General features: G+C 42.7%; 1 protein-coding gene across 4 annotated transcripts in view; it reads right to left on the bottom strand.

The window, feature by feature from the left end:
- Positions 1-26617, bottom strand: part of GNG2 (G protein subunit gamma 2) — a 149273-nt gene extending 122656 nt beyond the window's left edge. The window contains exons 1-3 of one of the 4 annotated variants that reach the window (XM_025392919.1): positions 26588-26617; positions 25000-25139; positions 10958-11024 (exon numbers count right to left, since the gene is read on the bottom strand). In XM_025392919.1, coding sequence (XP_025248704.1) covers positions 10958-11024; positions 25000-25020 — 88 coding nt within the window. In that variant the 5' untranslated portion in view covers positions 25021-25139; positions 26588-26617. Of the gene's footprint in view, positions 1-5139; positions 5382-10957; positions 11025-24999; positions 25140-26587 lie in introns of those variants that run through there. The other 3 variants (XM_025392918.1, XM_025392924.1, XM_025392928.1) reach the window with 3 other exon arrangements.
- Between the last annotated feature and the right edge of the window lie 495 nt (positions 26618-27112).

The following is a 27112-nucleotide window of genomic DNA, read 5'->3' as shown; positions in this document are numbered from 1 at the left end:
GTATTATCATTGCATGTTTACCTCTATCTTCAACCACATGTGAAATCCTAGAATTCACAGGTAATGTCTTACTCAGTCTTGTATCTCTAGTGCCTTGTCCAGTGCTCAGTGCATAGGACACAGTAGGTGTGCAATAAATCTTATTTGCATATCTCAATAAAGGCAAGAGCATGACAAGTAAGGTCCAGATATTCATTTTAGGAGGAGGGAGATAAGTCAAATTTCTGTAGGGCTGTTTTTATTTTTAAAATATTAACAAAGTCCTATAGTATCTGTTAGTCTGGCAAGTTTGTTCATTATACCTTATTGTTTATGATTTTATTTTCCAAAGAAAAGAGTGAGTTACATGTTCAAGATCAGTTATGGTCATTGATTCCTTCCTAGTTCAGAATATTGAAATTTACCCAGACCACAGCCAAGTCATTTATTTACTATTAAAATATTTATGTACATCCCTCACTGCTAAATTTTTACATCTGGAAAGTAGATTTGCATAAACTGAAAATTAACAGCATAATATGACTTAAGTAAATCCTGCCAAAATCCTGTCAACACACTTGGTGCAGAGCTGATATAAAAGTGGAAAAATGACATTACAGGCACCCTTATTTAAGGATTACATACAGCAATGCTTTTATATCTGAAAGACATGACAGCAGTAACCACAAATAACATAGACAAGAGAGAAAAAAGTTGTTCATGCCCCACAGCTGAGAAGGCACCACCAGAAAAAAGATAAGATTTTAAGGAATAAAGTGTTCAGAATGGATATATTTGCTTAATCTATTTATTAGTGAGACAGACTCCCATTTTATTATGGAATAACAGTCTAAGGAGACTCTTCAAAGACTCACCATCTATGACAATCATCAGATGGGAAAATAAAAACATCTTTCTACCCTTAAGTCTGTAGGAAGATAACAACTGTGTGCTTGATTAGGCAGGGTCTTGATGGTGCCTGATACACAGTAAGTGCTCACTAAGTCTTTGTCAAATGAGTAAATGAACTCCACAAGAACAATGGAAACTCACTATTCCCATTTATGATATAAGTAAATGACGAGGTTAGTATGTACTCTTAGTATGAGAGTCAAAACTGCTGCTCTAGTACCATTGGGTCAAAAGCTGATGGTGATCTGAAGGGCATCTTATGATCAAAGGGTTTATGATGAAGACTCCTGTGTAGATTTTGTGTAGAATGATGAGTATGCATATGGGGAGCCAAGTTATGTATTTTGACAACCAGATTATCTCCCCTGCTCCAAGGGAACCTGCTTTATAACCTAAGGGGCTGGTTTCTCCCACTTGGCATCTGGAAAGGTGTTAATTTATCATCGGTTTCTAGGGCCAATGGAGGACAAAAATCATCCTTCCACCCTCTCTAGATTTGGGTGCAAATGTTCCTGAGGTTGCCTTCTTCTTCTTATAATCAATTGATTGGGATAACATTGTGTACATAAGTTCCACGGTGGGTTGGCATTGCATATGCAGTTGATATACTTAGCATATTTGTCCCCACCCAAATCTCATGCTGAACTGTAATTCCCAGTGTTGGAGGTGGGGCCTGGTGGGAGGTATTTGGGTCGTGGGGGTGGATCCCTCATGAACGGCTTGGGCCATTCCCTTGGTGATAAGTGAGCTCTCACTCTGAGTTCACAGGAGATCTGATGACTTAAAAATAGGTGGCACCCCGCTCCCACTCTCTATCTCTTGTTTCTGCTTTTGCCATGTGATATGCCTGAACCCTGTTCACCTTCTGCCATGACTGTAAGCTTCCTCAGGCCTCCCCAGAAGCTGAGCAGATGTCAGCACCATGCTTCCTGTTCAGCCTGCAGAATGGTGAGCCAATTAAACCTCTTTTCTTTATACGTTATCCAGTCTCAGATATTTCTTTATAGAAATGCAAGAACAGCCTAATACAATGGACTCTACATGTTCCCCAGTGCCCAGAAGAAAGGTTTTTCTGCTTGTAATCTGTTCTTTTCCTCCGACCATCAGTAACCATAGGTCAGCAATCTTTTTAGCCTCATATGTGCCACAGAAGACAAGAAATTTTCACTGGTACATTTGGTAGATTTCAGGAATAAACAGAAGAAAGAGAATAAGGAAGAAGATTAGGAGGGAGGGGTTTATTCTTTTCATGAGAGCTATTTTTTAAATAAGATTGCTGCAAAGAGAACTCAAATGGGAGCCACATAAACAGGCAATTTTAACAGCCACATAAGAGGCAACTTACTTTAAGAGGGAGAAATATGAAAACTTACTTCTAAAATTAAGGGGCGGGAGTGCAAAAAACAAAAATAAAAATCTCCAAGGAACAGCCAAATGAAAACAACAGAAGCCAAAGAAAGAGAAAGGACCAAGAGGCAACTATGCTGCTTCCAAAACTCGCAGAAACAAAGTTATAATTCCGTGATTAGTAATTAGTCTTTTTAGGGATGGAGTTGGGTTGGGAGGAACAATTTTTTAGTTTAAAAAGGATGGGGATATTACTGGAATTGGCCATATAAAAGTATTCACTTTTTATTAGCCAGGCATGGTGGTACCCGCCTATAGTCCCAACTTACTTGGGAGGCTAAAGTTGGAGGATCACCTGAGCCCAAAAGATAGAGGCTGCAATGAGTTGCAATGATCATGGCACTGCACTCCATCATGGGCAACACAGTGAAACCCTGTCTCAAAAACAAACAAACAAACAACAACAACAACAAAAAACCCATTTGCTTTCTATCTAAAATTGGGTATAATTCATACATTTGAATATACAAATATTTATTGGAAGTTTACTAGGTGCCAGAAGGAAACAAAACAGTGTTTCTGATCTCATGGATTTCATATGATAGTGAGGGAATCCAAAAATAAAATCATTAATAGATAAATATGTTAGGTAGCATTAAATTTGGAGAGGAAAAATAAAGCAGTGAAGGGGAACAGAGCAGCAGGAATGCACAAAACATTTTAAACTGGATGATCAAGGAAGGGTGCTGGTTATTCTCTGATTGCCATCTCCTCCCTCACCGTTTTCTGTTCATTCTCCATTTTTCTTTGCTTTGCTCTCCAAGATGGCCCTTAATTATTCTGGGCTTCTACTGTTTGTACTCTAGTATAGTCTCTTCCCACATTGACTCAGAACTGATCTGTGTGACTAATAGAATGTGACTGAGATGACAATGTGTGATTTTCAAGGTTAGGTTGTAACAGGCCCTGTAGCTTCCACCTTGGCCTCCTTGATCATTTGCTCTGGGGGAAACCAGGTGCCATGTTGTGAGGTCACTCAAGCTGCCCTGTGGAGAGGCCCACATGGGGAGGATCTTAGGTCTCCTGTCAACAACCAGCACCAACTTGCCAGCCATGTAAGCAAGCCACCTTGGAAATGGATCCTCCACCCCAGACAAGGCTTCAAACAACTGATATTTTAACTGTAACCTCAAGTGAGACTGAGGGCCAGAAATACCAAGATAAGCTGCTCCCAAATTCCTGACCCACAGAAACTATAAGAGAAAAAAAGTATATATTGTATGAAACCTCTATGTTTTGGGGATCGTTTGTTATGCAACAGTAGATAACTTGTATAGTACCCAGTACTTCATTACTCCAACTCCCTTAGTCTCTGATTTCCATCTGTGTTAGACCAGTGGGTAGAAAGTGAGGTCAGTGTGTCCATTCCTCAGCATTGTTCTCTGGTCCTGGTTTCCTTCCTCAAGAACCACAGCTTCTTCTAGGCAGCCCCACAGGTGTCCAGGACTGCAACTCTCTGCATTCCTACAACACTAGCCCCTTCAAGCCTAGATGTGGCATCAGATCTTGCTGTTGGTTTCCTGATCCCCACACATATCTCGGTAAACACTCCCTTCATTCTCCTAAAAATGGTGCGCCTTCTATTTCCTAAAATACCCAGGCTGATACAAACGTCCTCCTGCAGAAGACATTTAGACAGAGACCTGAAGGAAGTGAGAGGAGGCCACCCAACATCTAGGGAAGAATATTTCAACAAGTGCACAACACCCTCCCGAGACTGCGGAAGTTGGGCGTGTTCAGAAGCAGCAAGGAGGGGTCAGCATGGATAGAGCAGAATGCACACATAGGGTATAAGGATGGGGCAGTAGTCGAGGGCTACACTTAATCGAGTTTTGTGGGTCATGGTTGTATTCTGAGTGTGATGTACAGCCATGGGGTGGGAAATGGTCTGAATGAGGGCATGGCATGATCTGACTTGCATTGTGAGACCAGAATGAAGGTAGCCAAAATGGAAACCAGAACAATGAGAAGGGCCTTTTGAAATTTAGAAAGATGATGTTGGCTTGGCTTAGGATGATGAATAGTAAAGGCGAAGGCGATGGGGAGAGACTGGATTCAGGCTCTATTTTGAAACTAGGGCTATAAGAATTTGCTGCTGACTTGGATGTAAGGGAAGGAGAGTAAGGGGGAGGAAGACTCCAAAGTGAATGGTGACTGGTGGAGCTATTTACTAGGATGGAATCAAGAGAGTGGAGGGGGCAGTGTGGAGGGAAGAGGGGAGGAAATCAAGAATTTGTTCATCTCAACTTCAAAAGAGGAAAAGCGTAACCTTCTACTGTTAAAAAGGAAGATGAGAAGTCATTTTTCATTTTACAAAAAACAACAACAACAACAACAACAAAAAACGGACCTGTATTCATAGAGTAACATCACTATGTCCTGGCCTATTAGAATATCACCATTAGAAGACTTTTTAAAATCAAGGAGCACATTCTCAATTTTAGTTGGAAGTGCGATCAACTCTTGGTAATTTGCTCTCCAAAGATCAGACTAAATAAATCCAGGAGCTAAGGCCTTCTGAGGGCCCAGGGCCCCTCTTGTCTGTGATAAAACTCAACCCGCCTATAGGTGGAAGATTTTACACCACTGAGGATTCTAATTATCCTGCCTGTAAAAGATAATCTCACTGGTTAACTTCCCCTGACTTTCTTTTTTTAAATTTGAAATGTGACTACCTTCAGCTCCAGGATGTGACAGGAAACAAGACTTAACAGATACTTCCGTTTTTCTTGGGACAGCACGCCTCAGCCCACTTCCGCAGTCAGGGCTCCTCTTACCATAAAAGTAGAGCTGTGCCCCCACCCAAACCAAGAGGCTCACTTCTTATACAACGTCGGTTACCTGCTTTCCTTTGCAGACTTGAAGTGTCAGAGAATCTGCCAATTGGGGTTGGCACTCCCGCTTACAGACTTCCCTCTACAGACGCTGCAGAGACCAAGTGGCATTCGTCACCTCTCATCTGTGCTGAGGGGAGAAGGCGACGCCCTGTGCCTCATGGTGGGGTCGGCCGCATGCTCACTCCCACCCTGCCAGTCTGCATCTTGCCTGGGGATGCCAGTTCACAGGCCTGTCTTGATGACAACGGGCGTTTGTTGTTGTTGATTTCATAATGACCTCTGTCTAAAAATTCTGTAGGCTTTCAGGAAGGGACACAGCCTACCATGATAAAATGGACTTCTCCTCCCCTCCCCCCTCTGGTTACCATGGCAACTCTGAATGACTGATTTCCTGGTTGCCATGTAGATGCAGTGGGATCCCAGCCGCTGCACCACACAAAGACGTCAGTAAGAATAGCAAGAAAACAAAAAACAAAACCAAAAAAATCACGTTTGAAAAGACAAAGGATTGCATCTCAAGCTTTCTTCTCTCACACAAAAGTGGAGGGAAGGAAGCAATTGTAATTACGAATGGTGCCCTTCCTGGAGTAGAGGTGCATGCACCTGTCCCACATGGGAGGGAAGACTGGAAAAAGGGGAAATCCCTTTTTTTGTAGCTAGGGGTGTTGGCATGGTGACGGGAAGGCAGATGCCACTCTCAGGTGGCTAGAGCCCTTCAGCACTCAGCCTGCGTTCCACCAAGGAAACCTGAAATATTCAACTGGGTGGCAGAATTAAGTTAGGTAGAAAACAAAGCAAAAAACAGGTCTCACCGACATTTTTTTAGAATGTTCTTCTTTTTATAGTTCTAAATTTTAGGATTAAGATTCCAAACGCTCAAATTTAATATGGGGTTGAAGTTGAATTTTTACTTCTATTCCACAACTTCAGAGAATTAACAACAAATTTAAATGGTTTCCTGTCTTTTTAAAATTGATTTGTAACAGCCTGATAAAACCATGTAACAAAAGTTGGTTAATCCAGGTTTCTATGGTTTTCATAGCCTGGGTAATATCTGTCTTTAGTAATATGTATGAAGAGCACTTGTGTGTGAAAAAAATTGTATGTAAAAAATATTCTATATTACTCCAAATATATACAAAAACTAAAATGGTTGATAACACACCTCCTTGATTTTTCATGATTATATCTGAGTCAAGTAGTTTAAAATTAATCTGTTTTTCCTTTTCCAATATCCACCTTTCTACCTTTTGACAAATGGTTTATACATTTAAAAAACTGAATTGGGTAGGATTCACACAGAGTTACGGGTGCTTTACTGTTAATTTTTGGCTGCTGAATCACGAGGTCATTTTGTGATACCTATCTTGTCAAAGGTGGAAGCTGCAATGAACTAGAGTGTCCCACGTTTTATAAATGCTGGAGCAGTGACGTCGACAGACAAAGCTCTGTGCCCAGGGGACTACAGAGCACAAAGAGGATGGATCCAGCCCTGTAACTACCATTTTTTAATATTATTTCCAGCATGTACCACTGCCTCGTCACTCAGACCAGCATGTCCCAAACTGGATCAATATGTGGCACACAGGGTAAAAAGTACAGATGGGGAAATCAGAGCTCAACTCATTTTCAAAATCTTAGGTTCAAGAACATTGACCAGGTTTATTTACCATGGGACTTCTAAGGGCTTTTGATATTCTGATATCTGGGACGACTCTCTGAGAGGGAATTCTACAGAATAAGAATGTGGCGTTTCCCAAACGTATTTGGCCACTGAGTACTGCTTTCACAGAATCATTGTAGTTCTTCAGAGCATCCTTTGAGAAATGCTGGGCAAGATTGTCTCTAAGATCTGAGTATAGTTTAAAGATCCATGGATACTTATGTATTTATTGAGACAGGTCTCACTGTCACCCAGGTTGGAGTGCAGTGGCATGATCTCAGCTCACTGCAGCCTCGACCTCCTGGGCTCAGTCAATCCTCCCACCTCAGCCTCCTGAGTAGCTGGGACCACACAGATGCGCACCACCATACCCGACTAATTTTGGTATTTTTTTTGTAGACATAGAGCTTCACCATGTTGCCCAGGTTGGTCTCAAACTCCTGGGCTCAAGCAATCCACCTGCCTCAATCTCCCAAAGTGCTGGCATGAGCCACTGCACCAGCCTTTATTAATGATTGAAAATTACGTATTTTTAAAAAGTGATTTGGCCCATATGATACACTAATTTAGCCCCATAGAGAAACAGATTTTTAACAGAGGCAAGAGAAAAAAAAGAATTCACAGTAAATTCGGTGTCTTTTATCTATTTTAAATCAAAGCAAGAGCACCAAGTTGTTTCAATAAAAATTGTGGCAGGAGGGCCGGGCACAGTGGCCCATGCCTGTAATCACAGCACTTTGGGAGGCCAAGGCAGAAGGATCACGAGGTCAGGAGTTTGAGACCAGCCTGCCCAACATGGTGAAACCCCATCCTTACCAACAATACAAAAAATTAGCCGGCGTGGTGGCTTGCACCTATAATCCCAGCTACTCGGGAGGCTGAGGCAGAAAAATTGCTTGAACCTGGGAGGCGGAGGTTGCAGTGAGCCAAGATTGTGCCATTGCACTTTGTACTACAGCCTGGGCGACAGTGCAAGACTCCGTCTCAAAAAAAGAAAAAAAATTGTGGCAGGAGGTGAAGAGGAACAGATACCGAGGGCCATGGTGTGGCGCCTCCGGGGGGGGGTCAGCCAGAAGCTATGGTAGGTTCTCCTGGGAAGGAACCACCAGTGCTCAGGGGACTTTCTTGGAACTGAGTCCTCTTCCGTGGAGGTTTTGGGGCTTCCATCTGAGCATACTAACTCTTTATACAACACTCCTCTCCACCCACACACACACAGAGCTGTCAACAACAGCAGAGTCACCAGCAGCTTCAGCACCACTGAAGCCAACAAAGAAAACAATGACTTAGAGAAACTCCTCCTCCTCTTCCTCTGCTCTGCGACATCATGAGTAACAAGGGGAGAGTCTCAGACATAAGATCTGCCCCCTACCCAGCCTAGTCAAGCCTACCCTGGGGAAAGAGAGTTTGAACCAAATATGAGATGGGAAACCAGACCAGATTGTTTTAATAAACACAAGTGATGACTTATGAGTTATGACATAGAATCAAATGGTAAGGGGACTGGGTCCCTAGAGGGAAAGGACAGTCAATAACAGGAACGTACAGCTGGTAGCAGCCATTTGCAAGATAAAACTGCTCCATGTTTCTGCCTCAACAAATTGAATGTCTTCAATCAAACTAGTTGAGTATCTGGGAAAGCCCCATGAACAAAGCAGGAAGGAGCAGAGTGAACTGAGAAGAGAACACACAGCTGGGAGAGGCACAGAAAGGAGACACATTTCCTTTGCCTGAGTCACCAGGAAAGTCTTGAGAGCAGCGGCGGAAACCAAGGTGGCGGCCAATGGCTGGGGAAGAGAAAGGGGGCCTTGCAGACTGAGGCAACTGGCTGCTCAGAAGCATGAGTTGGGCCAGAGCATGGCTTATCCTGTGAGCCATGAATAGCTTGGCATAGTGGGACCAAAAGGCCAGGGTATGTGGGTATGGTGGACTGAAGAGGTGGGCTGGGGTTAACTGAGGAAGTACCTTCCATGGCAATTTGATCAAAATGGAAACATAAGGAACCATTAAAAATGGTAGTCAAGGGGACTGATGTGACCGGGTTTGCATGTTGGAAAGACTGCCCCGTGACAGTGTGGGATAGGCATTGAAAGAAGGGTTGAGGGCAGGAGCAGAGTGGACACACTCAAAATATTTGAGGGTTTTATTTTTTAACTTTAAGTTCTGGGATGCATGTGCAGATCGTGCAGGTCACATAGGTATACATATGCCATGGTAGTTTGCTGCACCCGTCAACCTGTCATCCAGGTTTTAAGCCCTGCATGCATTAGGTATTTGCCCTAATGCTCTCCCTCCCCTTGCCCCTGACTCCCCGACAGGCCCCAATGTGTGATGTTCCCATCCCTGTGTCCGTGTGTTCTCATTGTTCTATTTGAGGGGTTTCTATAGCAGTTGGCAGTCAGGTGTCTGGGTATGTCTGTGAGGAGGTAAGAGGGAGAGAAGAGCAAGAAAGAGGAGGTCAGCATTAATTCCAAGAGTGAGACAACCAAGTAGATGTCTGTGCCTTCATCCAGCCCTTCAACAAGTATATATTTGCATTAATATAGAAGCATCATTTCTTCCCTCTCCCCTGAAGACCTTGCCTATGATTTACGGTGAGGAGGGCATTGATTAAAAACACCTGAAATAGTTCAGCTAATTATAACTTAATTGGGTTGTTAGTCTCTTCTGCAGTCTTTAGCTGCAACATCTCAGCCTGCTACCTTAGTGGCAACAAGATTAACAGCAGAGTTCTCCAGAGGGAGAAGAAAATTTTTCTTCAATTCTGGCAAATAGGCCAGGTGTGGTGACTTATGCCTGTAATCCCAGTACTTCTGGAAACTGAGGCAGGCAGATCACTTGGGGTCAGGAGTTCGAGACCAGCCTAGACAACATGGTAAAACCCTATCTCTACTAAAAATACAAAAATTAGCTGAGTGTGGTGGTGTGTGCCTGTACTCCCAGCTTCTGGGGAGGCTGAGGCATGAGAATCACCTGAATCCAGGAGGCAGAGGTTGCAATGAGCTGAAATTGTGCCACTACACTCCAGCCTGGGCAACAGAGTGAGATGCTGTCTCAAAAAAAAAAATTCTGGCAAATAACTGTACTCTGAAAAAGGGTCACACACAGGCCATTTGTGGTAACATAGGCCAACCAACCATCTTGTTAAATAAATTCTGGGCCCTGAGTAGGTCTGTGACCATTGGGGTGGGACCTCAGGAAAAGCTACTCTGGAACTGGGACAGTAGGTGTCCCAGCTTCTGAGCACTTCCATTTGTGCGTGCGGAGCCCTGTGGCTGCTGCAAAAGAAATTCTGCCTGCCGTCATAGGTTCCATTATTGCTGGGCACAACTTGGACAGCTCTAGAGGATGCAGAAGGAAGAAACAAATGAACTGTTCTGGTATAGACCTGGGGAAGATGCTTCCTTGTTCTCTCTACAAAATAACATGTATTAAAATCAAATTTTTAGAAAATGTATTTCAAGACACCAACGCCAGACTAAAAGATTCTAATTGTACCTTCTTGCATGAATCCCTATGTCTAGACTAGATATTATCAGGACAATAGTCTCATATCTGAATAAGCTTTTAGTGTGCTGGCTCTGAATAGGAGGATTTTTCAAGGACCTCAATTTTATTATGGTTTAGGTCAGGAGAGGGCAAATAAGCATGACATCATAGTAACCATCCAGAGGAGCTAAAAAGGAGGCCCTCTTGACAACAGGAAAATAACATACAGTGAATTAGAAACTTCATTAGACAGAATGTTCAGAGATCAGCCTGTTTTCCTTGATGGGATTTTCTGTGTGTAAACAGTTAACTTATATTAAACATCTTTCTTAAATATATTAATAATATAATTTTCATGCATAGTCTATTGGACACAATTTATTCTTCTTTCTTGAAGGAGTCTGCATTGCCTGGAACTGTCATTAAAATCACAGTTGTCATTGTACGGCCCCAAAGAAAAGCATTTCCTTGTATCTATACCTACCTCTATATGCTGGAAGTCTTGTCTATTTCACAATAATTTCCTGTTTCCTACAAAGTGATTTTTCTCATCTGCCTTTCATCTCTTCCTTCTCTTCCCTTTTCATGTGCCTTAATGTTTTGCTTGCTTGTTTTCTTTCCTTCTAATGGTTCTGTTGAAATATTATTGTGGACTTCAAAACCAGATTACCTGGGTTCAAATCCAGGCTCCAATACGTAATTAGCTGTGTGACTTTTCTATGCTCTGGGATTCTTGTCTGTAAAATGGAGAGAAAAATAGTATCTACCTTAGAGGATTACGGTGAGGATTATATGAATTTCATATAGAACAAACACTGCCAGGCTTTTTTTTTTTTTTTGGTGGAGACTCTAAACATAGGGTTCCCAAACCTGGTCAAATATCAGAATCACCTGGGGAGAAATTTTAAAGTCTACGTTCCTGGGTCCCCTGCCATAGATTCTGACTCAGTCAGTCTGGAGAGGGGCCTGTTGCAGCTGATTCACGGAGTAACATTTGGGAACCATTACTTAAAATGTGGGGGTCTCCTGTGGTGCTGTCCTTGTTTTTCCCTCCTATTCTCTTGCATTTTCCTCCATTTGTAAGTCTGGGGTTTTCTTTGCCTGCTAGTTATGGACCTCTGTATAACTACCCATTTTCTTACTTGCTAAACTGACCAACCATAGTATTTTGTTGATCTTGGGTTTCATATTATGCATTTGTGGTCACTCCTCATGGTATGATTGTGACTTCTACTCTTGGGAAAAAATTACCAGATACATGAAGGCTCCAATTAATCTAGATTTGCTGTGGTGAAAGATAGTACATTGTTGTAGCATTATACATGAGGGACTGAACCTAGCTTTAGGGATCAGCATATTGTAAGGTAGGAGAAGCTTCAGGGATTTGCTTATCTAACATAACTAACTGATATAAAAGAAAGGAGGGGGTTGTCTTCTGCCATATAATCATAGCAGATGTGCTAAAAGGCAGTCACTTACAGGGCTCTGAAAGGTCAGGCTACTCTCCTGGTTGTTTGACCTATGGGCAGATTGATGGAAATAGATTATTTCTCTCTTTATCCATTCCCTGAGTCCAAAACCACCTTACGCTCTACCTCAGGAAATATTCTGAGGCAACAGAATGAGTGACAATCCAGGCACAAGGCTGAGAAGCAAAATTTCAGGTGCAGAGAGTTTGAGATTGGGGCACCAGTGGAAGAGGGAGAACAGAAGTGAGGTGTTTACAGAGGAGAGAAGTCTCTCGGTAAACTGGGAACTGGGCAACTGTGGGGACTGCATCCAGGGTGGAGAACTAAGACTGTGCCCAGTAAAGAGGGAGGAGGACAAATGGGCTCAAGGAGCTACTTTGGATTCTCTGTTGGAGGCAGATTTTGTGTGGAACATTTTATAGATGTCACAGGGGACATGATTGATGGAAAGATGCAACAGACACTGTACAGGAACATAAAGTTTTTTAGTCATAAAATAAGGGATAAAGAAAGTTCTGGGTTGGCCGGGCGCGGTGGCTCACGCCTGTATTCCCAGCACTTTGGGAGGCCGAGGCGGGCGGATCACGAGGTCTGGAGATCAAGACCATCCTGACTAACACAGTGAAACCCCGTCTCTACTAAAAACACAAAAAATTAGCTGGGCGCGGTGGCAGGCACCTGTAGTCCCAGCTACTCAGGAGGTTGAGGCAGGAGAATGGCGTGAACCCGGGAGGCGGACCTTGCAGTGAGCTGAGATTCCGCCACTGCACTCCAGCCTGGGTGACACAGTGAGACTCCGTCTCAAAAAAAAAAAAAAAAAAAAAAAAAGAAAGAAAGAAAAAGTTCTGGGAGTAAAGGAGAAGATAAAGTGTCATGCTCCCAGACTGAGGTGCAGGCTTCCATATTCCCAGCTCCGACAATGACATCTAGCTATTGATGGAGCTGCCCAGGTGGAGCAGTGATTTCACTAGGCATGAGAAACTCACCTCTGCCCATTCTTACAGGTACTTTCATACCTTCTGGAGTCCTTCACAGTATCCTGGTTGCCAGATGCAAGTAACTGATTCAAAACTACAACACATTTCTAATGCTTATTGCAAGACAGTTAATCAAAGACCAACTCCCCAGGAGCATCCTACAACTCGTTGAAGTTGCAAGACTGTTGGAGACCTACCCCAGAACGGTAATAACATGAAGAGAGACATGGTTCTGCACATATTCCAGGACTCCATATTTATACTGAATGACTAAAAGTAAATCTGTTTAAAAAATTAAAAGTGTTATGGTACATCTTGCTCTTTTTCCATTTAAAAAAATTAAAGCATAATTTGCATATAGCAAGATTTACCCTTTTTAAAGTAGTTATGTGAGTTTGACAAACACACACAATCATGTAACCACTGCCACGATCAAGATATAGAACAGCTGCATCACCCCTAAAATTCTGTCATACTCTTTTGTAGTTAACTCCTCCAACCCCTGGCATCTGACAACCACTGATGTTTTTATCTTGTGAAAGGAAAATAAGTCTTGGGACACCAAAGTCACTAAGCCAAAGGGAAAAGTCAAGCTGGGAACTGTGTAGGGCAAAGCTACCTCACATTCTATTCCTAAAAAGATAGCTACTAAGATTAAAAAGCTACATACCTCCCTCACAAGGAATTTCCTTGAGGACAAAGGACAGACAGAACTCAAAGTCACCCCTCTGCTCATTTTGGAAAGGCTAATCAGAAACTCAAAAGAATGCAACCGTTTGTCTCTTAGCTGCCTATGACCTGGAAGCCCCCTCCCTCTTTCGAGTTGTCCCACCTTTCCAGACTGAACCAATGTTCATCTTATATATATTGATTGATGTCTCCTGTCTCCCTAAAATGTATAAAACCAAGCTATGCCCCAACCACCTTGGGCACATGTCGTCAGGGCCTCCTCAGGCTGTGTCACAGGTGTGTTCTTAAGCAAAATAAACTTCCTAAATTGACTGAGACCTGTCTCGGATACTTGGGGTTCACAATCTGTATAGTTTTGCTTTTTCCAGAATGTCAAATATATGGAATCATTACAATAGGTGGCCTTTTGGACTTGAGTTATTTGACTTGGCACGCTGTAATGGAGATTCATCCATGGGGTGTACATGCCAGTGGGTCACTTATTGCTGAGTGTCTTGCATTTTTTTTTTTTTTTTTGAGTCAGGGTCTTACTCTGTCGCCCAGGCTGCAGTGCAGTGGTGACACAATGACAGCTCACTGCAGCCTCGATCTCCCAGTCTCAACCAATCCTCTCACCTTAGCCTCCTGAGTATCTGGGACTAAAGGTGTGCACCACCAAACCGGCTAGTTTTTTTATATTCTTTGTAGAGATGGGGTCTGTATTAGCTAGGGTTCTCTAGAGGGATAGAACTAATAGGATAGATGTATATATAAACGTGAGTTTATTAGGGAGTATTGCACTTTACCATATGAATGCTGTATCTCAATAAAAAATTTAAAACACTTTTCTTTTTGTCAATATATAATTTGTAACAAGTGGAACAAGGACTTCCTAAGTAAACAGATCTGGGTAATCATTTGTTATGTCAGATTTGGACACATTTCTTGATCTCCTTGATTTTCAGTTTATCTGTGTAAATGGGATTAATAACAACTTTTTTTTTTTTTTTTTGAGACAGAGTCTCGCTCTGTTGCCCAGGGTGGAGTCAGTGGCACAATCTCGGCTCACTGCAAACTTTTCCTCCTGGGTTCAAGCGATTCTCCTGCCTCAGCCTCTTGAGTAGCTGTGATTGCAGGTGCACGCCACCATGCCTGGCTAATTTTTGTATTTTTGGTAGAGATAGGGGTTTTACCATGTTGGCCAGGCTGGTCTTGAACTCCTGACCTCAGGTGATCTGCCCACCTCAGCCTCCCAAAGTGCTGGGATTACAGATGTTAATAAACACTTTTCAGAATTGTGTAGCTCTCATAAAATAATGAATATTAAATTCTCCCATATAATATGCATAAAGTACTGCTAACAATTATCCAAGACATGGAAATTAGCAAGTCTTTTCAGTGTCAGTGGGGCTTATGTATAGACCTGAGTGGGTGATTATCTAATTATCCAGGTGGGTACTTTTGTTTGACTTGCTATTTACTACTGATGAGGATATTTTACAACTCTCAGTATAAAAGTTAATTCATAGGAAACTGTTAGCAATGCAAATAATTCTCGTCAAAGAGCAATGCAGAGGGATAAAAATATCTTGGTTGGAAATATCACTCCAAGGTTACACTATTATTTGCCCTCTGGACATGAACCAATCTTTATCTAAATTATGAATCTTATTCAAACATTCTTCTTTGTTTTTCAGCCTCTATAAATACTTGTTTTTCCTATTTCAGCTGCCTGCTGGTTCCTTCATTAACAAGTTAAAAAACCTTTGACTTGTGCTCCCTTTATATTTGAATGAGTCATACTTTTTTTTTTTTTTGAAACAGAGTCTCGCCCTGTCACCCAGGCTGGCGTGCAGTGGCGCAATCTCAGCCCACTGCACCCTCTGCGTCCTGGTTTCAAGAGATTCTCGTGCCTCAGCCTCCCAAGTAGCTGAGACTACAGGCATGCGACACCACACCCGGCTAATTTTTTTTGTATTTTTAATAGAGACAGGGTTTCACCATGTTGGCCAGACTGGTCTCCAACTCCTGACCTCAGGTGATCCGCCCACCTCAGCCTCCCAAAGTGCTGGGATTACAGGCATGAGCCACCAGCCCTGGCTGAGTTATACTTTTAACTTTGTATCTGGCAATAATTAAGAGTGCTTTGCTCATAATAAGTGTTTGATAAATTTTAGCTTTTATTCTCATCCCAACTTTTTTCTCCCTATATCTAGGTATGGGAAATAATATTAAATGAGGTATGTTTCTTTCACAACTGATTTTTCAATTTATTTTTGTTTTATTTCATCAACATTAAGATGAGATCAGGCAAGGCATGGTGGCTCATGCCTGTAATCCCAGCACTTTGGGAGACCAAGGCGGGCAACTAACCTGGGGTTGGAGTTCGAGACCAGCCTGGCCAACATGGTGAAACCCCATCTCCGCTAAAAACTACAAAAATTAGCCAGGTGTGGTGGCAGGCTGCTGTAATCCTAGCTACTTGGGAGGCTGAGGCAGGAGAATCGCTTGAAACTGGGAGGCAGAGGTTGCAATGAGCCAAGATGGTGCCACTGCACTCCAGCCTGGGCAACAAAGGAAAACTATCTCAAAAAAAAAAAAAAAAAAAAAAAGATGAGATCATTTAAAATCATAATATTGAAAATATTTTATTGCATTTATAAAAACAAACTTTTCATGATAGGTTAGCATTAAGGTTTTTTTTTAATTGGGAAGTTATAAGGAGCAGGAATAGAGAATCCTATACATTTGCTTTATGATTTTTTTTTCCAGGCGCATTTGTTTAAGGGTGTGTAGAGGAGAATAGAGTAGGGGAAGAAGTACATTAGATTTAATAGATTTTGGTTAGGTTATGCAAAGCCAGTGGTAAATGGCATACTGGTGCTTGCTAAAGTTGTGGCGAGGGGAGAGGACACTAATGAGGCAGGTGGTATATTAAAAATTAGCAATAAAACTTTGTGTGACTTTTTATATTTTTAAAAGCATTTTCATATACTTTACCTTATTTAACCCTCAAAGCAACATCATAAAATAGATTCTTCTGTTGCATATAGAATACTGGCGCAAAGAGCTCAAGGTCAATCAACGAATTAGCGACTTTTATAGAACAGAGACCACTTCCAAATCTAGTGCTTGCCCTGTGATACTGCATGACCACCACCCTAGCTACTGCTATGCATTGGGTGTTTTCATTCCCCCGCTAATTCATATGTTGAAGCCTAAACACCCAGTGTGATGGCATTTGGAGGTGAAGTCTTTGCGAGATAATCAGGTCATGAGGGTGGACCCTTCCTGAATGGGATTCATGCCCTTCTAAGAGACAGGAGAGAGAGGATCATGATCTCTCCTCTGCCAAATGAAGGTGCAGTAAGAAGACAGCCTTCCGCAAACCAGGAAGAGAACCCAGACCAGACACTAGATCTGCCAGCGCCATGATATTAGACATCTCAGCCTTCAAAACTGTGAGAAATAAATTTCTATTGCTTAAGTCACCCAGTCTATAGTGTTCTGAATAGCATCCTGAACTAAGACACCTACCAAATCTATTTGTAATATAAGTTTTCCTGTAAAGCCCTTATCCTGAAACTTCTAACACTGGACATTTAAAGCTTCCTCAAAGTCCCTCCCAGCAAAAGACCTGAAAATTAGTAATGAGACTAATATTTACAATAGAGAAGAAAAAGAAAAATATAGTTTTTGCTAAAGTTTTCTACTTCGTTAAATGTTTACATTTATTCTCAATTCTAAAAGGAAGATACTTTGGGCTTTGGGAGCTTCAAAAATTTGGGTCTTTTCTGTATTGAGAAGTTGTAGGTCAGGGGAGCAGTGGATGATCCCGTAAATTTACCTTAAAATGGTTTTCTAGATGCATCTGTTTGACTGTTTGCAGAGGCACACAGAACATGGGATTCAGGAGTGGATTAGACTTCGACGTGCTAGGTCGGCATATCTCAAATCAAAGGTAGGGGGTGCTGTGGGTTTTTGCTGAAGTTGAGAGGTGGGGAGAGGCAACTGGGGAGGACAGTTTGAAAACAACTATCTTATTTACCTGTATAGCCTTGGACCTCTGAAATATTATAGCTAAAGACAGCTGGGAGAACTGAGGTCTGCATATAAATAGTAATGTTGCTCCTTCTCGAGATGAAAGAAATGGAGTAAGAATGTAGGTTTAGATGCTAAAAGAGTCAAAAGCCTAGATGCCCAGTCTTTCTCTTCATCTCCTACTTTCTGGCCCTTTATGCCTCTTCTGTGATTCGATTAGTTCACTGCTGCTTCTTGCTTCTTACAGTAATTATTGACTCTCAGTTTCACTTTCACCTCAACTGAGCTGGGGGCCATTCATAAACATCAGGTTAACCTAGAAGCTTTCTCTTGTCTCCTCTTTTGCTAGTTCCTCAGAGAGGACATGAAAGGAGCCGACCCTCAGAGCCCTCAACCCTTTTAGCACAGAGTTTTGTCCTCATACATTTATATAGAAGCGGGGTAGACATTTAGGATATCTTTAAACCAGGTATATAATAAAGTATTCTAACTCAGAGCAAGACATAGCACAAATAAATCAAATGCCCTGAAGGGAATGGAAAAGAAAATCTATTTCCAGAATATTTGCATTCTATTAACTTCAGGTCAGGTACTCAACTTCAGGTCAGGTACTCAACAACTTTGCATACATTATAGCACTAGATGTGTTCCCAAATTCACTTAGGTGACATCTCCAATGCTTTCCCTCTTACCCATGGAAAGGATCCTCCTGGAAAGTAAAAATGGCTTTAGCAACCTCAGTATTGAGAGGGCGAGTGCCTGTCTTTACGCAGGACCCAGTGGCGTTGGGATCCACGGAACATAGGAGCATAAGACAGAGGCAGCTGTCTTCTGACTTGTCACCCTCTGGAGGGAATAACATTAGCACCTCGCCAGCCTTTCATCTGCCACCTGTACCCAGCACTTGACACTTGTCTCCCAGCTGGTCGACAAGCTCTGTTTTCAGTCACCAAGGAAGGCCTCATTTCCATGTGGCTCTGACCTCGGCAGGGGAGTCTGTGGCAGGCAGAAGCCAGGCAAGTGCAGGGATGGAAGCCATTGCAGTGCTGGTATCCAGCCACCACAGCTCGGGGGGCCAAGTGCTGAATGCCTTGGGGTGTTCTGGGGGAACCTTAATGTATAGATAAGGAGGCATTTGCATCGCACTAGTTAATAGACAGGAATCCTCTGAGACAATTCCAGGTCATCTTCTCCTGCCAGTCTTTAAAATGCCCTTCTTCCCTCATCTCCAAAAGCTTCAATGTGTTATGTATTTCAAAGGCAGTTACTGAATGAAGGCAACATCCCACCAATCATTTTGTCTGCCTTTGTTTTTTGGTCTTTTCTAGAAATTGTCGAGAGAGCAGGGGCCATGTTTACTAACTCAGTTGGTATTGTATGATGAGGCTGTCTCAAGGGCAGTCTGATGCTATTGTTGAATGGATCTCAAGACACCTACTGTAAGCTATGGAAACACTGTATGGCCCCTACCACTGATATGGCCACATCATTGTAAAGGAGAAAGCAAGTAGCAGGGAAAGTTGGTGGTTCTTATGTGAAAGTAATTTCATTCATCATCACAGCAGATGGTACACAGCAATACTGCTGTGACGAACTGGTTATAGTGACAGGTGAGTGATAGTCTGTAGAATGTGGGTTCCCAGAAGCTTTTCTAAAAATCAGTATTACCATTTCTATGCCCCTCAAGCAATCATATCCTTCTATTATATCTGTCTGTTACTCCACAAATTATAACTTTCATCCCTTTAAGACTTCTTGAGCACTGTTAAAAATTCCTTAGGATGGTCCACATTTAGCTTTATCTGGCATCTCCACCTTTTGAAGAGGCATTTGGACTTCTCCTAAAGAGTTAGTGTAATGGAGCAAATGTTATTATTATATATTTGTATTCACAATCTTACCCTACTCCAGGTTCTAAGGAGGACTCTTTGCCTCCTCCTGAAAAGATAATGAGTTGCCAAGAACTAGATGAACTAGCAGACACCTAGAGAGGGCAAAGTGATTTACATTAGAAGAAATTCATGAACAAAGAGGGACTGGAAAAAAGTTGAAAAAGGAAAGAGCCCATTAAAGGTGAAGATTTTCGTAGAATGTTTAGAAGAGAGATTTGGGGGTGGTGTGAAAATTGCTATGAAGAGGTACCAGAGGTAGATTTTCCATGAAATTCTCACTGGTACTGACCCCCTCCAAGTCCTTCAGGCCTGAATAATGTCTTTACATATTCATTATATATCTTTCTTATTTTCAGAGCACCCGCGCCCCACCCCCCAAATTATATGAACTTTAGGCCCCATAAGCTTTAATCTTGATTGGGTCTATAGAGAAATAAGTTGTAAGGTTGAGAAAATTTTTCCAACCTCTGAAAGGCAAAATAGATGATTGTGTACCTTCCTTGTTATGCGAAGACGCTGTCTAGTAGGTCTAAGGGTCATCTGAATTCAGAAGTGTGTAAAATTGTCTGACTTACTAACAGGTATTTTTTAGACCATTTTTGCCTATTGCTATGCTCTGTGTCTAAAACCCCTTACTTTATATATTGAAGCCCTCATCTTCAATGTGATGGTAACTGGAGATGGAATCTTTCAGAGGTAATTAAATTTATGTGAGGTCATGAGGGTGGGGCCCTTATAATGGAATTAGTGCCCTTATAAGAAGAGACACTAGAGAGCTTGCTTTCCCTGCCTGCCTTGTGAGGACACAGGGAGAAGGCAGCCATCCGAAATCCAGAAAGAGAACCCTCAATGGAAACTGATCATGTTGGCACCTTGACCTTGGACCTCTCAACCTTCAGAACTGTGAGAGAATAAATTTATATTGTTTAAGCAACCCAGTCTATAATATTTTGTTATGAAAGTCCAGCTAAGACACTGAGAATAATTTTTACTTTATAGAGATGCAAATTATTTCTAAAGTAGAAAAGATAACCCCAAAGATAGTTGTTTATTGCCCTGTAATAGTTTTGCATCTAATTAACAATCATATTTCTCCATTTATGTTTGCTTTCATTGACTATATATACACATTATATTCTCTTATCATCATTTGAAGTAGCTTCACCATTTTTTAAATTTTTTATTTGTTTCTTTTCCTGAAACGGAGTCTCACTGTTGCCCAGGCTGGAGTGTCAGTGGCACAGTCATGACTTACTGCAGCCTTGAACTTGAGGGCTCAAGTGATCCTCCCACTACAGCCCCCCAAGTAGCTGAAACCACAGGTGTGTGCCACCATGCCTGACTAATTTTTGTATTTTTTGTACAGACAGGGTCTTGCCATGTTGTCCAAGCTGGTCTCGAACTCCTGGGCTCAAGCTATCCTCCCATCTTGGCCTCTCAAGGTGCTGGGATTACAGGTATAAGCTGCCATGCCCAGCCTCCCCATCATTGTAATGAGTTAAAACTTTGACACATGCTCACTATGTATTTGTATAGGAATTCTTTTTTTAGATTTTGCAAATAATACTTTTGACAGTGAGAAGAGAATCTTTAGGAATTATGTTGCATATTGTATAATGTATTTCACTTTGGTTTCACTTTATGAGACTTCATCAAAGATTTTAGATTACTTTTTAGATGTTAGACTGTGATTTATTTTTGAAAATAACAGTATGCTGGCATTGGTCATGAAGTAATTCAATTATAGCAGGGCTTCTCTAGTGATATCAAATGTGAATTTTGTTTTGAAGTCCACTTCCTTACAGACCATGAGATGAGAAGGAAAAAGTGCCAGATAATTTCTAACTACTACAAAGAAATGAGCTTTTCCCTTCCTTCTCTCAGAATTGGTTGCTCAAACAACATATAGCACTTTCATGACCCCTTTTTATTACCATAGTTCTCCCTATTGCTTGTGGTTTCTGATACTGATAGTCTAGATTTTTATGGATCAAGGCTGTCCCCCTTGCTGTCCTTTTCATTTATATCATCCTTTTATTTGAAAAATATGTTTTGAGCATGGGACATGTGCCAGACATTGTTCTTAGTACTGGGGACTATGCAGTGATCTACACAGGCAATAATTCCTGTCCCATCTTCCTGCAGATTATATTCTACTGGGGAGACATGTAATAAACAAATAAATACAGTATGTTAGATAATAATTAGGTGTTGGCAAAAAATGTTTTTAAAGAGGTGGCTAGAATGTGCTAACACAAAGGAGGAGGAGGTTTATAGGAATATTAAATGCAGGGGCCTCTGGGAACGTGACATTAAAACTGTTGGAGTTAAATAATTTTTGGAGTTGGGGAACTAGCAAAGCAGAGATCTGGAGGAGAAGCATTTCAGGCAGAGAACATGGCAAGTATAGGAAGGACTTGAGGCTAGAGCATGCCTGGTGCATTTGTGGGCTAGCAAGGAGGCCATCGTGTAGCATGAGCAAAGGAGAGAGAGGCAGGACACAAGGGTGGAGACAAATAGGGCTGAGAAACAGCTGGTGCTGTCAGGCCTTGTCAGCCATTTTAACTATTTAGCTTCTGAACTGAAATTTTGAGTGAAATGGACAACTTTTGGAGGATTTTAGAGGAGGAACTACATAATCTTATGTTTGAAAAGGTGCACTTTTGCTGTGATAATGAGAGTTGACTGGAGGCGGGACAATGATGAAAGCAAGGAGGCTTATTAAGAAGCTATTTCGGTAATTCAGGTGAGAAACATTGGCAGCTTGGACCACAGTAGAAGTAGTGATGAGAAGTGGTTAGCGGCTGAATATATATTGAAAGTTGAGCCAGCAAAGTTTGCTATGGATTCGATGTAGAGTCTGCGAGTGGAAAGAAGACATGAATGGACTCTGCTTTTTGGCTTGAGTAATTGGAAGGATATGTAGAGTTGTTATTTGCTGAGCCAGGAGAGATGCAGGAGGAACAGACTGAAGGTAAGATCAGGAGTTCCACTTTGGACAGGTTAAATATGAACCATCCAGTGGAGATGTCCCAATAGGCAACTGAAATTTGAGACAAGTCCAGGTGCGGGGTCTTTGCTAAAAATATAATCTTTGGAGTCATGAGGACAAAGATGGTATTAATAGCCATGAGAGGAGATGAACTCATTAAGGGGGTATAGATAGAGAAGAGGTCCAAAGACTAAGTTCTGAAGCACTCCAGTATTTTGAAATCAGTAAGATGAAAAAGAACCAGAAAAAACTCTACAAAGGAATGGCTAATTGTAGAGAAGGAAACCCAGGAGAGTGGGGACTCCTGGAAGTCAAAAGAACCAAGCGCTTCAAGAAGTAGGGAGTGGACCCGGCAACGGTGGTAGCTCACGCCTGTTATCCCAACACTTTGGGAGGCTGAGGCGGGCGGATCATGAGGTCAGGAGTTCAAGATCAGCCTGGCCAATAGAGTGAAACCCCATCTTTACTAAAAATACAAAAATTAGCCAGGCATGGTGGTGCACGCCTGTAGTCCCAGCTACTCAGGAGGCTGAGGCAGAAGAATCAATTGTTTGAACCCAGGAGGCAAAGGTTGCAGTTAGCTGAGATCGTGTCACTGCACTCCAGCCTGGGCAAGAGTCCATCTCAAAAAAAAAAAAAAGAAGTAGGGAGTGATCAACTAGGAGCATAGGTCAAATATGATAAACACTGAGAACTGGCCATTAGGTTTAGCAGTGGATGTCTCTGGTGGTCTTGATGAGAGCAGAGTTGGAGTGGTGGAGGTGAAATCCTGACAGGAATGAGTTTAATGGAGAATGAGACGGAAGGAATTGGAGACAGTATAGGTTGATACTTCTTTTTAAGGGATTTACTCTAAAAGAGAGCAGGGGAACGGGTCAGTGGAGGGCAATATGGGATCAAGATAGGGTTTTTTATTTATAAGGATGGTAGGAAATAGCAGTTACACAAATTCAGGTCTGTAGTAGGTGATGAGTTGGGGTTAGCCAGAATGGGGGTTGACACATGAGTACCCTGGAGCGAAAGAAAGACAAGTAAGATGAGGACATAATGACGATGAGCTCTGGAATCTGAGCTAGGTAAGGAGGGAATAAGGGTTTGGGGGCCTTGTAAGGGATAGTGAAAAGGTGGTATGATCAATAACTTGCAGGCATGTCCAAGAACTGTTGGATTTAAAGAACTTTTGGAGTTGGGGAGACAAGATGGAAAGGCAGCAGATGATGACTGAGAAGGGGCTGCCATGGATGGTAACAAGACTAGGCTATACCCCTGGGAGTGGACAGCTGAGTCACAGGAGGACCAGGTCATTGGAGGACTGAAAGGCTAGGTGGGAGGAGGATGCAGCTATTCAGCCAGCATGTGCCTTGCTGCCTTACTGAGGTGTTCACAGCTGGTGTCTGTTCTACCGATCAGTGCCTTTGCCCACTTGTTATATATTGTGTATATTATTCCTGAGCAACAAGGAATCCAAAGCATCATCACTGTGGACCTTGGCATTCCCAAGAATGGTGACAAGAGTGTTTGGGGAGTGTGACGGTAGAAGAGAGCTAATATCTTCAGACGGAGAGGGCCTGTAATGTCTGCACGTCAAATTGCCAGGCAGCGGAGATATAGAGGGGGTAAGCCTCTGCTGTCCCCAGCCCTGTGCCCCTGGGGTGTTCCTGAAGGGTGAGGGCAGGGCTATAGGGGCAGGAAAAACCAAGAAGAAGGGTTCCTGGGGAGGAGAAGAGGCCTGAAAATAGTAGAGTCAGAAACAAATTTTTCCAGCTTCACAGTCCGGCCTTAGACCAACCCAAGCAGTTTCATGGGTCTGTAAACTAAGCTACATCTTGTGGCTGTTTGGATGCCTAATTCATACTGGTAGAATGCATTCCAGAATCCTCAGTGTGGCCATGGTTCAGACAGATATCATAAGCCAACCACTCAGCCCAGTGAAAACAACATGTTTTCTTCTGCTTTTGTGATTATCTCCTTGTTGTTTTGTGATTATCTCCTTGATTTATTCCTTCCTCCTTTTTTCCTCCTGCCTCCTTATCAGTCAGAGCTAGGATAAGCAATATCAAAAAGCTGTCAAGGTTCTTCTGGTCCTGCTTTCCTTTATGATAACAATTATGCCCTGGAACCATTTTCAGGCAGGCACAGCTCCCTGCTGGGGGAAACAATCCGGAGCTCAGGGAAGTAGGAAAACCGCCTGTGTGAAAGCACTCACCGCAGACCAGGCTCCACCACCTCCTGTTCACCTTGAGGCGGCTTCCCCAGTCCTTGCAGCTTCCCTGCCCAGGACAAAGCAGACTTGCCGGAGACTGTGGCTTTCACCACACAGTGACTCAGCTCCCCTGGGGATGGTGGCAGGACTGTCTGGCACAATCGGCCATAGTGGCACCAAATAACTCACATCAAGGAAGCTAGTCGGTTCTACCAAGCCCTCTCATCCCAAGAATGCACGGCCACTGCCCCCAAGGCATATGGTGCTTGCCTTCCCCTGACCTTCTACAACCCAAACATCTATCCCGGGTTATTCTCTCATCTTCCGCAGCTTTATACTCCCTCCTGGGTCCTCCCGCTCTCAGACTCTCTCTCCAAGCTCTTAACCTTTCCACCATTCCCTCAGAGAATAAACACGTCAAGGTTTTCCTCTTTGCAGTATCCTTCCACCACCATTCATTGAAGCCTACCTTCCCCTGAAGGTGCACCATCTCTTGCTTCCCTCTCCATTGGAGGCTGCTGTCTCTCCCGCACGCCCCAAGACCGGAGGCACAGGTTGGGCTCAGGATTCATCCAGCTCCACAGCGCTGCTTTTCCATTGTGTGTAATTCTGGGATATGTAAACATATGCATGGATGAACATCCAACACACTAATCAACGCTTTAATTCTTTGACCTCAAGGCTCAAAGCTGAGCTAGTTATAGTCTGGAACTGTATGACATCAAAAAATACCAGTCCTAGCTTTCTCACTACATCTGTTCTCAGAGGGATCACCGGGACCATGATTCCTTCTTTTCCTGCTAATTCAGTGATTGTCCAACTTTAGCAGGTATCAGGATCACCTGGAAGGCTTGTTAAGGCAGATTGCTGAGTCCCTGCTCCCACAATTTCTGGTTTGATAAGTCTGGAGTAGAGCTCAAGTGTTTGCAGTTCTAACAAGTTCCCAGGTGATTTTGATACTGCTAGTTTGGGGACTACACTTCGAGAAGCACTGTTCTAGTGTATGTGCCCAATATTTTTCAAACTTGTCTTCATGTTAGAATTACCTGGAGGGCTTTAAAGAGTATTGACATCTGTGCCCGTGCCCTACTCCTAGGGATTGTGATTTAATTCACCTGGGATGTGGCTCGGGCTGTGGAACTTTTTAAAGATCCCCAGATGATTCTACATACAGATAAGTTTGGGAACTGCTGCTATCACCGTCTAGCCTCCCTTCCTTTCCTGCCCACCTTGGAGGGTGTGGTGAATTACCTGAACTACACCTCCCACCTGCATCCTTGTGTCAGCCTCACTCCTTCCCCTAGGAAACCTCGGATCTGTGTCAACTCATCTTCTCAATGCTCCTAAGTACTAGCCATCAAGCATGGCTGGAGAAAACCTCAGAGCCATCTCATTCTGTGCCTAATCCCAGCTGTGCTTATTTATGGGTCTTTTAACTTATCCTTGGTTTCTCGTGTCTCTCCTTCACTGATCATTCCAAAGCTTCACCATTCTAATTCATCCTTTTGAACAATTCAGGTGACCTCATCTCCTACTTCAGCAAGTACAATTGGTCCCATCAGGTGTGATTTCTTTCTATATTTTACTCCATCCAAATAACTAGCTTATCTGTAGCCACACCCTTTCTTCCCTCTTATCCCTTCATCTCAGAGGATGAGGTGTCCCTGTTTCAGGTCAATGCCTCCATTCTGCCACTCGCATCACTGCACTCAGCATGATTAATGGCATGTGTACAGTTGTTCCTCAGTATTCACGAGGTGGGGGATTGGTTCTGGAGACCACCCCTGCCTCCCAACCACCAACACCAAAATCTGCAGATGCTCAAGTCCCTCATGGAAACTGACTTAAAATTTGCATATAATCTATACACATCCTCCAATTACTTTAAATAATCTCTAGGTTACTTATAATACCTAATGCAAAGTGAATCTTATGTAAATAGTTGTTATATTTTCTTTTCAAAATCTGCATTTTTTAAATTGTTGTCGTTATTTATTTATTTAATATCTATTTTTGATCCCTGTCTGGGAACCTGCAGATAGGAAGGGGCATGGTACCTTCGGCCATCCACTCTTGCTGGCTCTGCACGCTCTCCTGCAACCCTCAGCCTCACTAGACTTTAACTCTCCCCCTTTTCCTATCACTCTCTCATATGCATGACAGCATCATTTCTCAGCTCTTGCTGCCCACTGATGGCTGATTCAGAAGGAGGAGTAAATCCTTCCAGATGCCTCTTTTAAAGGCTTTTTAATTTGGTATTCAGAATTAAGATCTTTCTCTCTTTCTTGCCATGTAAAAAGGGGACTCTGCTCATGCTGTCAACAGCACGCTTCTATTTATTTCTGGAACCCGGCTTCTTTGCTCAGTATGCTGGGCACTAATGAGAAAGCTGCCCTAGCAGCATAAAGCATTATATTAGTGATGCTTTTGCTTCCAACACGTATTTACCACTCAACAAAGGCAGGCACTTAGCTCTTGCTGGCACAATGAAAAAGCAACAAATCCAGCAACCCTTTGGGAAACCAGTTGTCTGAGGATTTGAGGGTCTCCTATCCACATGGTGACAACTCTAGCAAAGGCAG

This window comes from Theropithecus gelada, chromosome 7b (genome assembly GCF_003255815.1).
Source record: "Theropithecus gelada isolate Dixy chromosome 7b, Tgel_1.0, whole genome shotgun sequence".
In the NCBI taxonomy this organism is placed as follows: Eukaryota; Metazoa; Chordata; class Mammalia; order Primates; family Cercopithecidae; genus Theropithecus; species Theropithecus gelada.
This window is presented reverse-complemented; position numbering and strand designations above follow the sequence as displayed.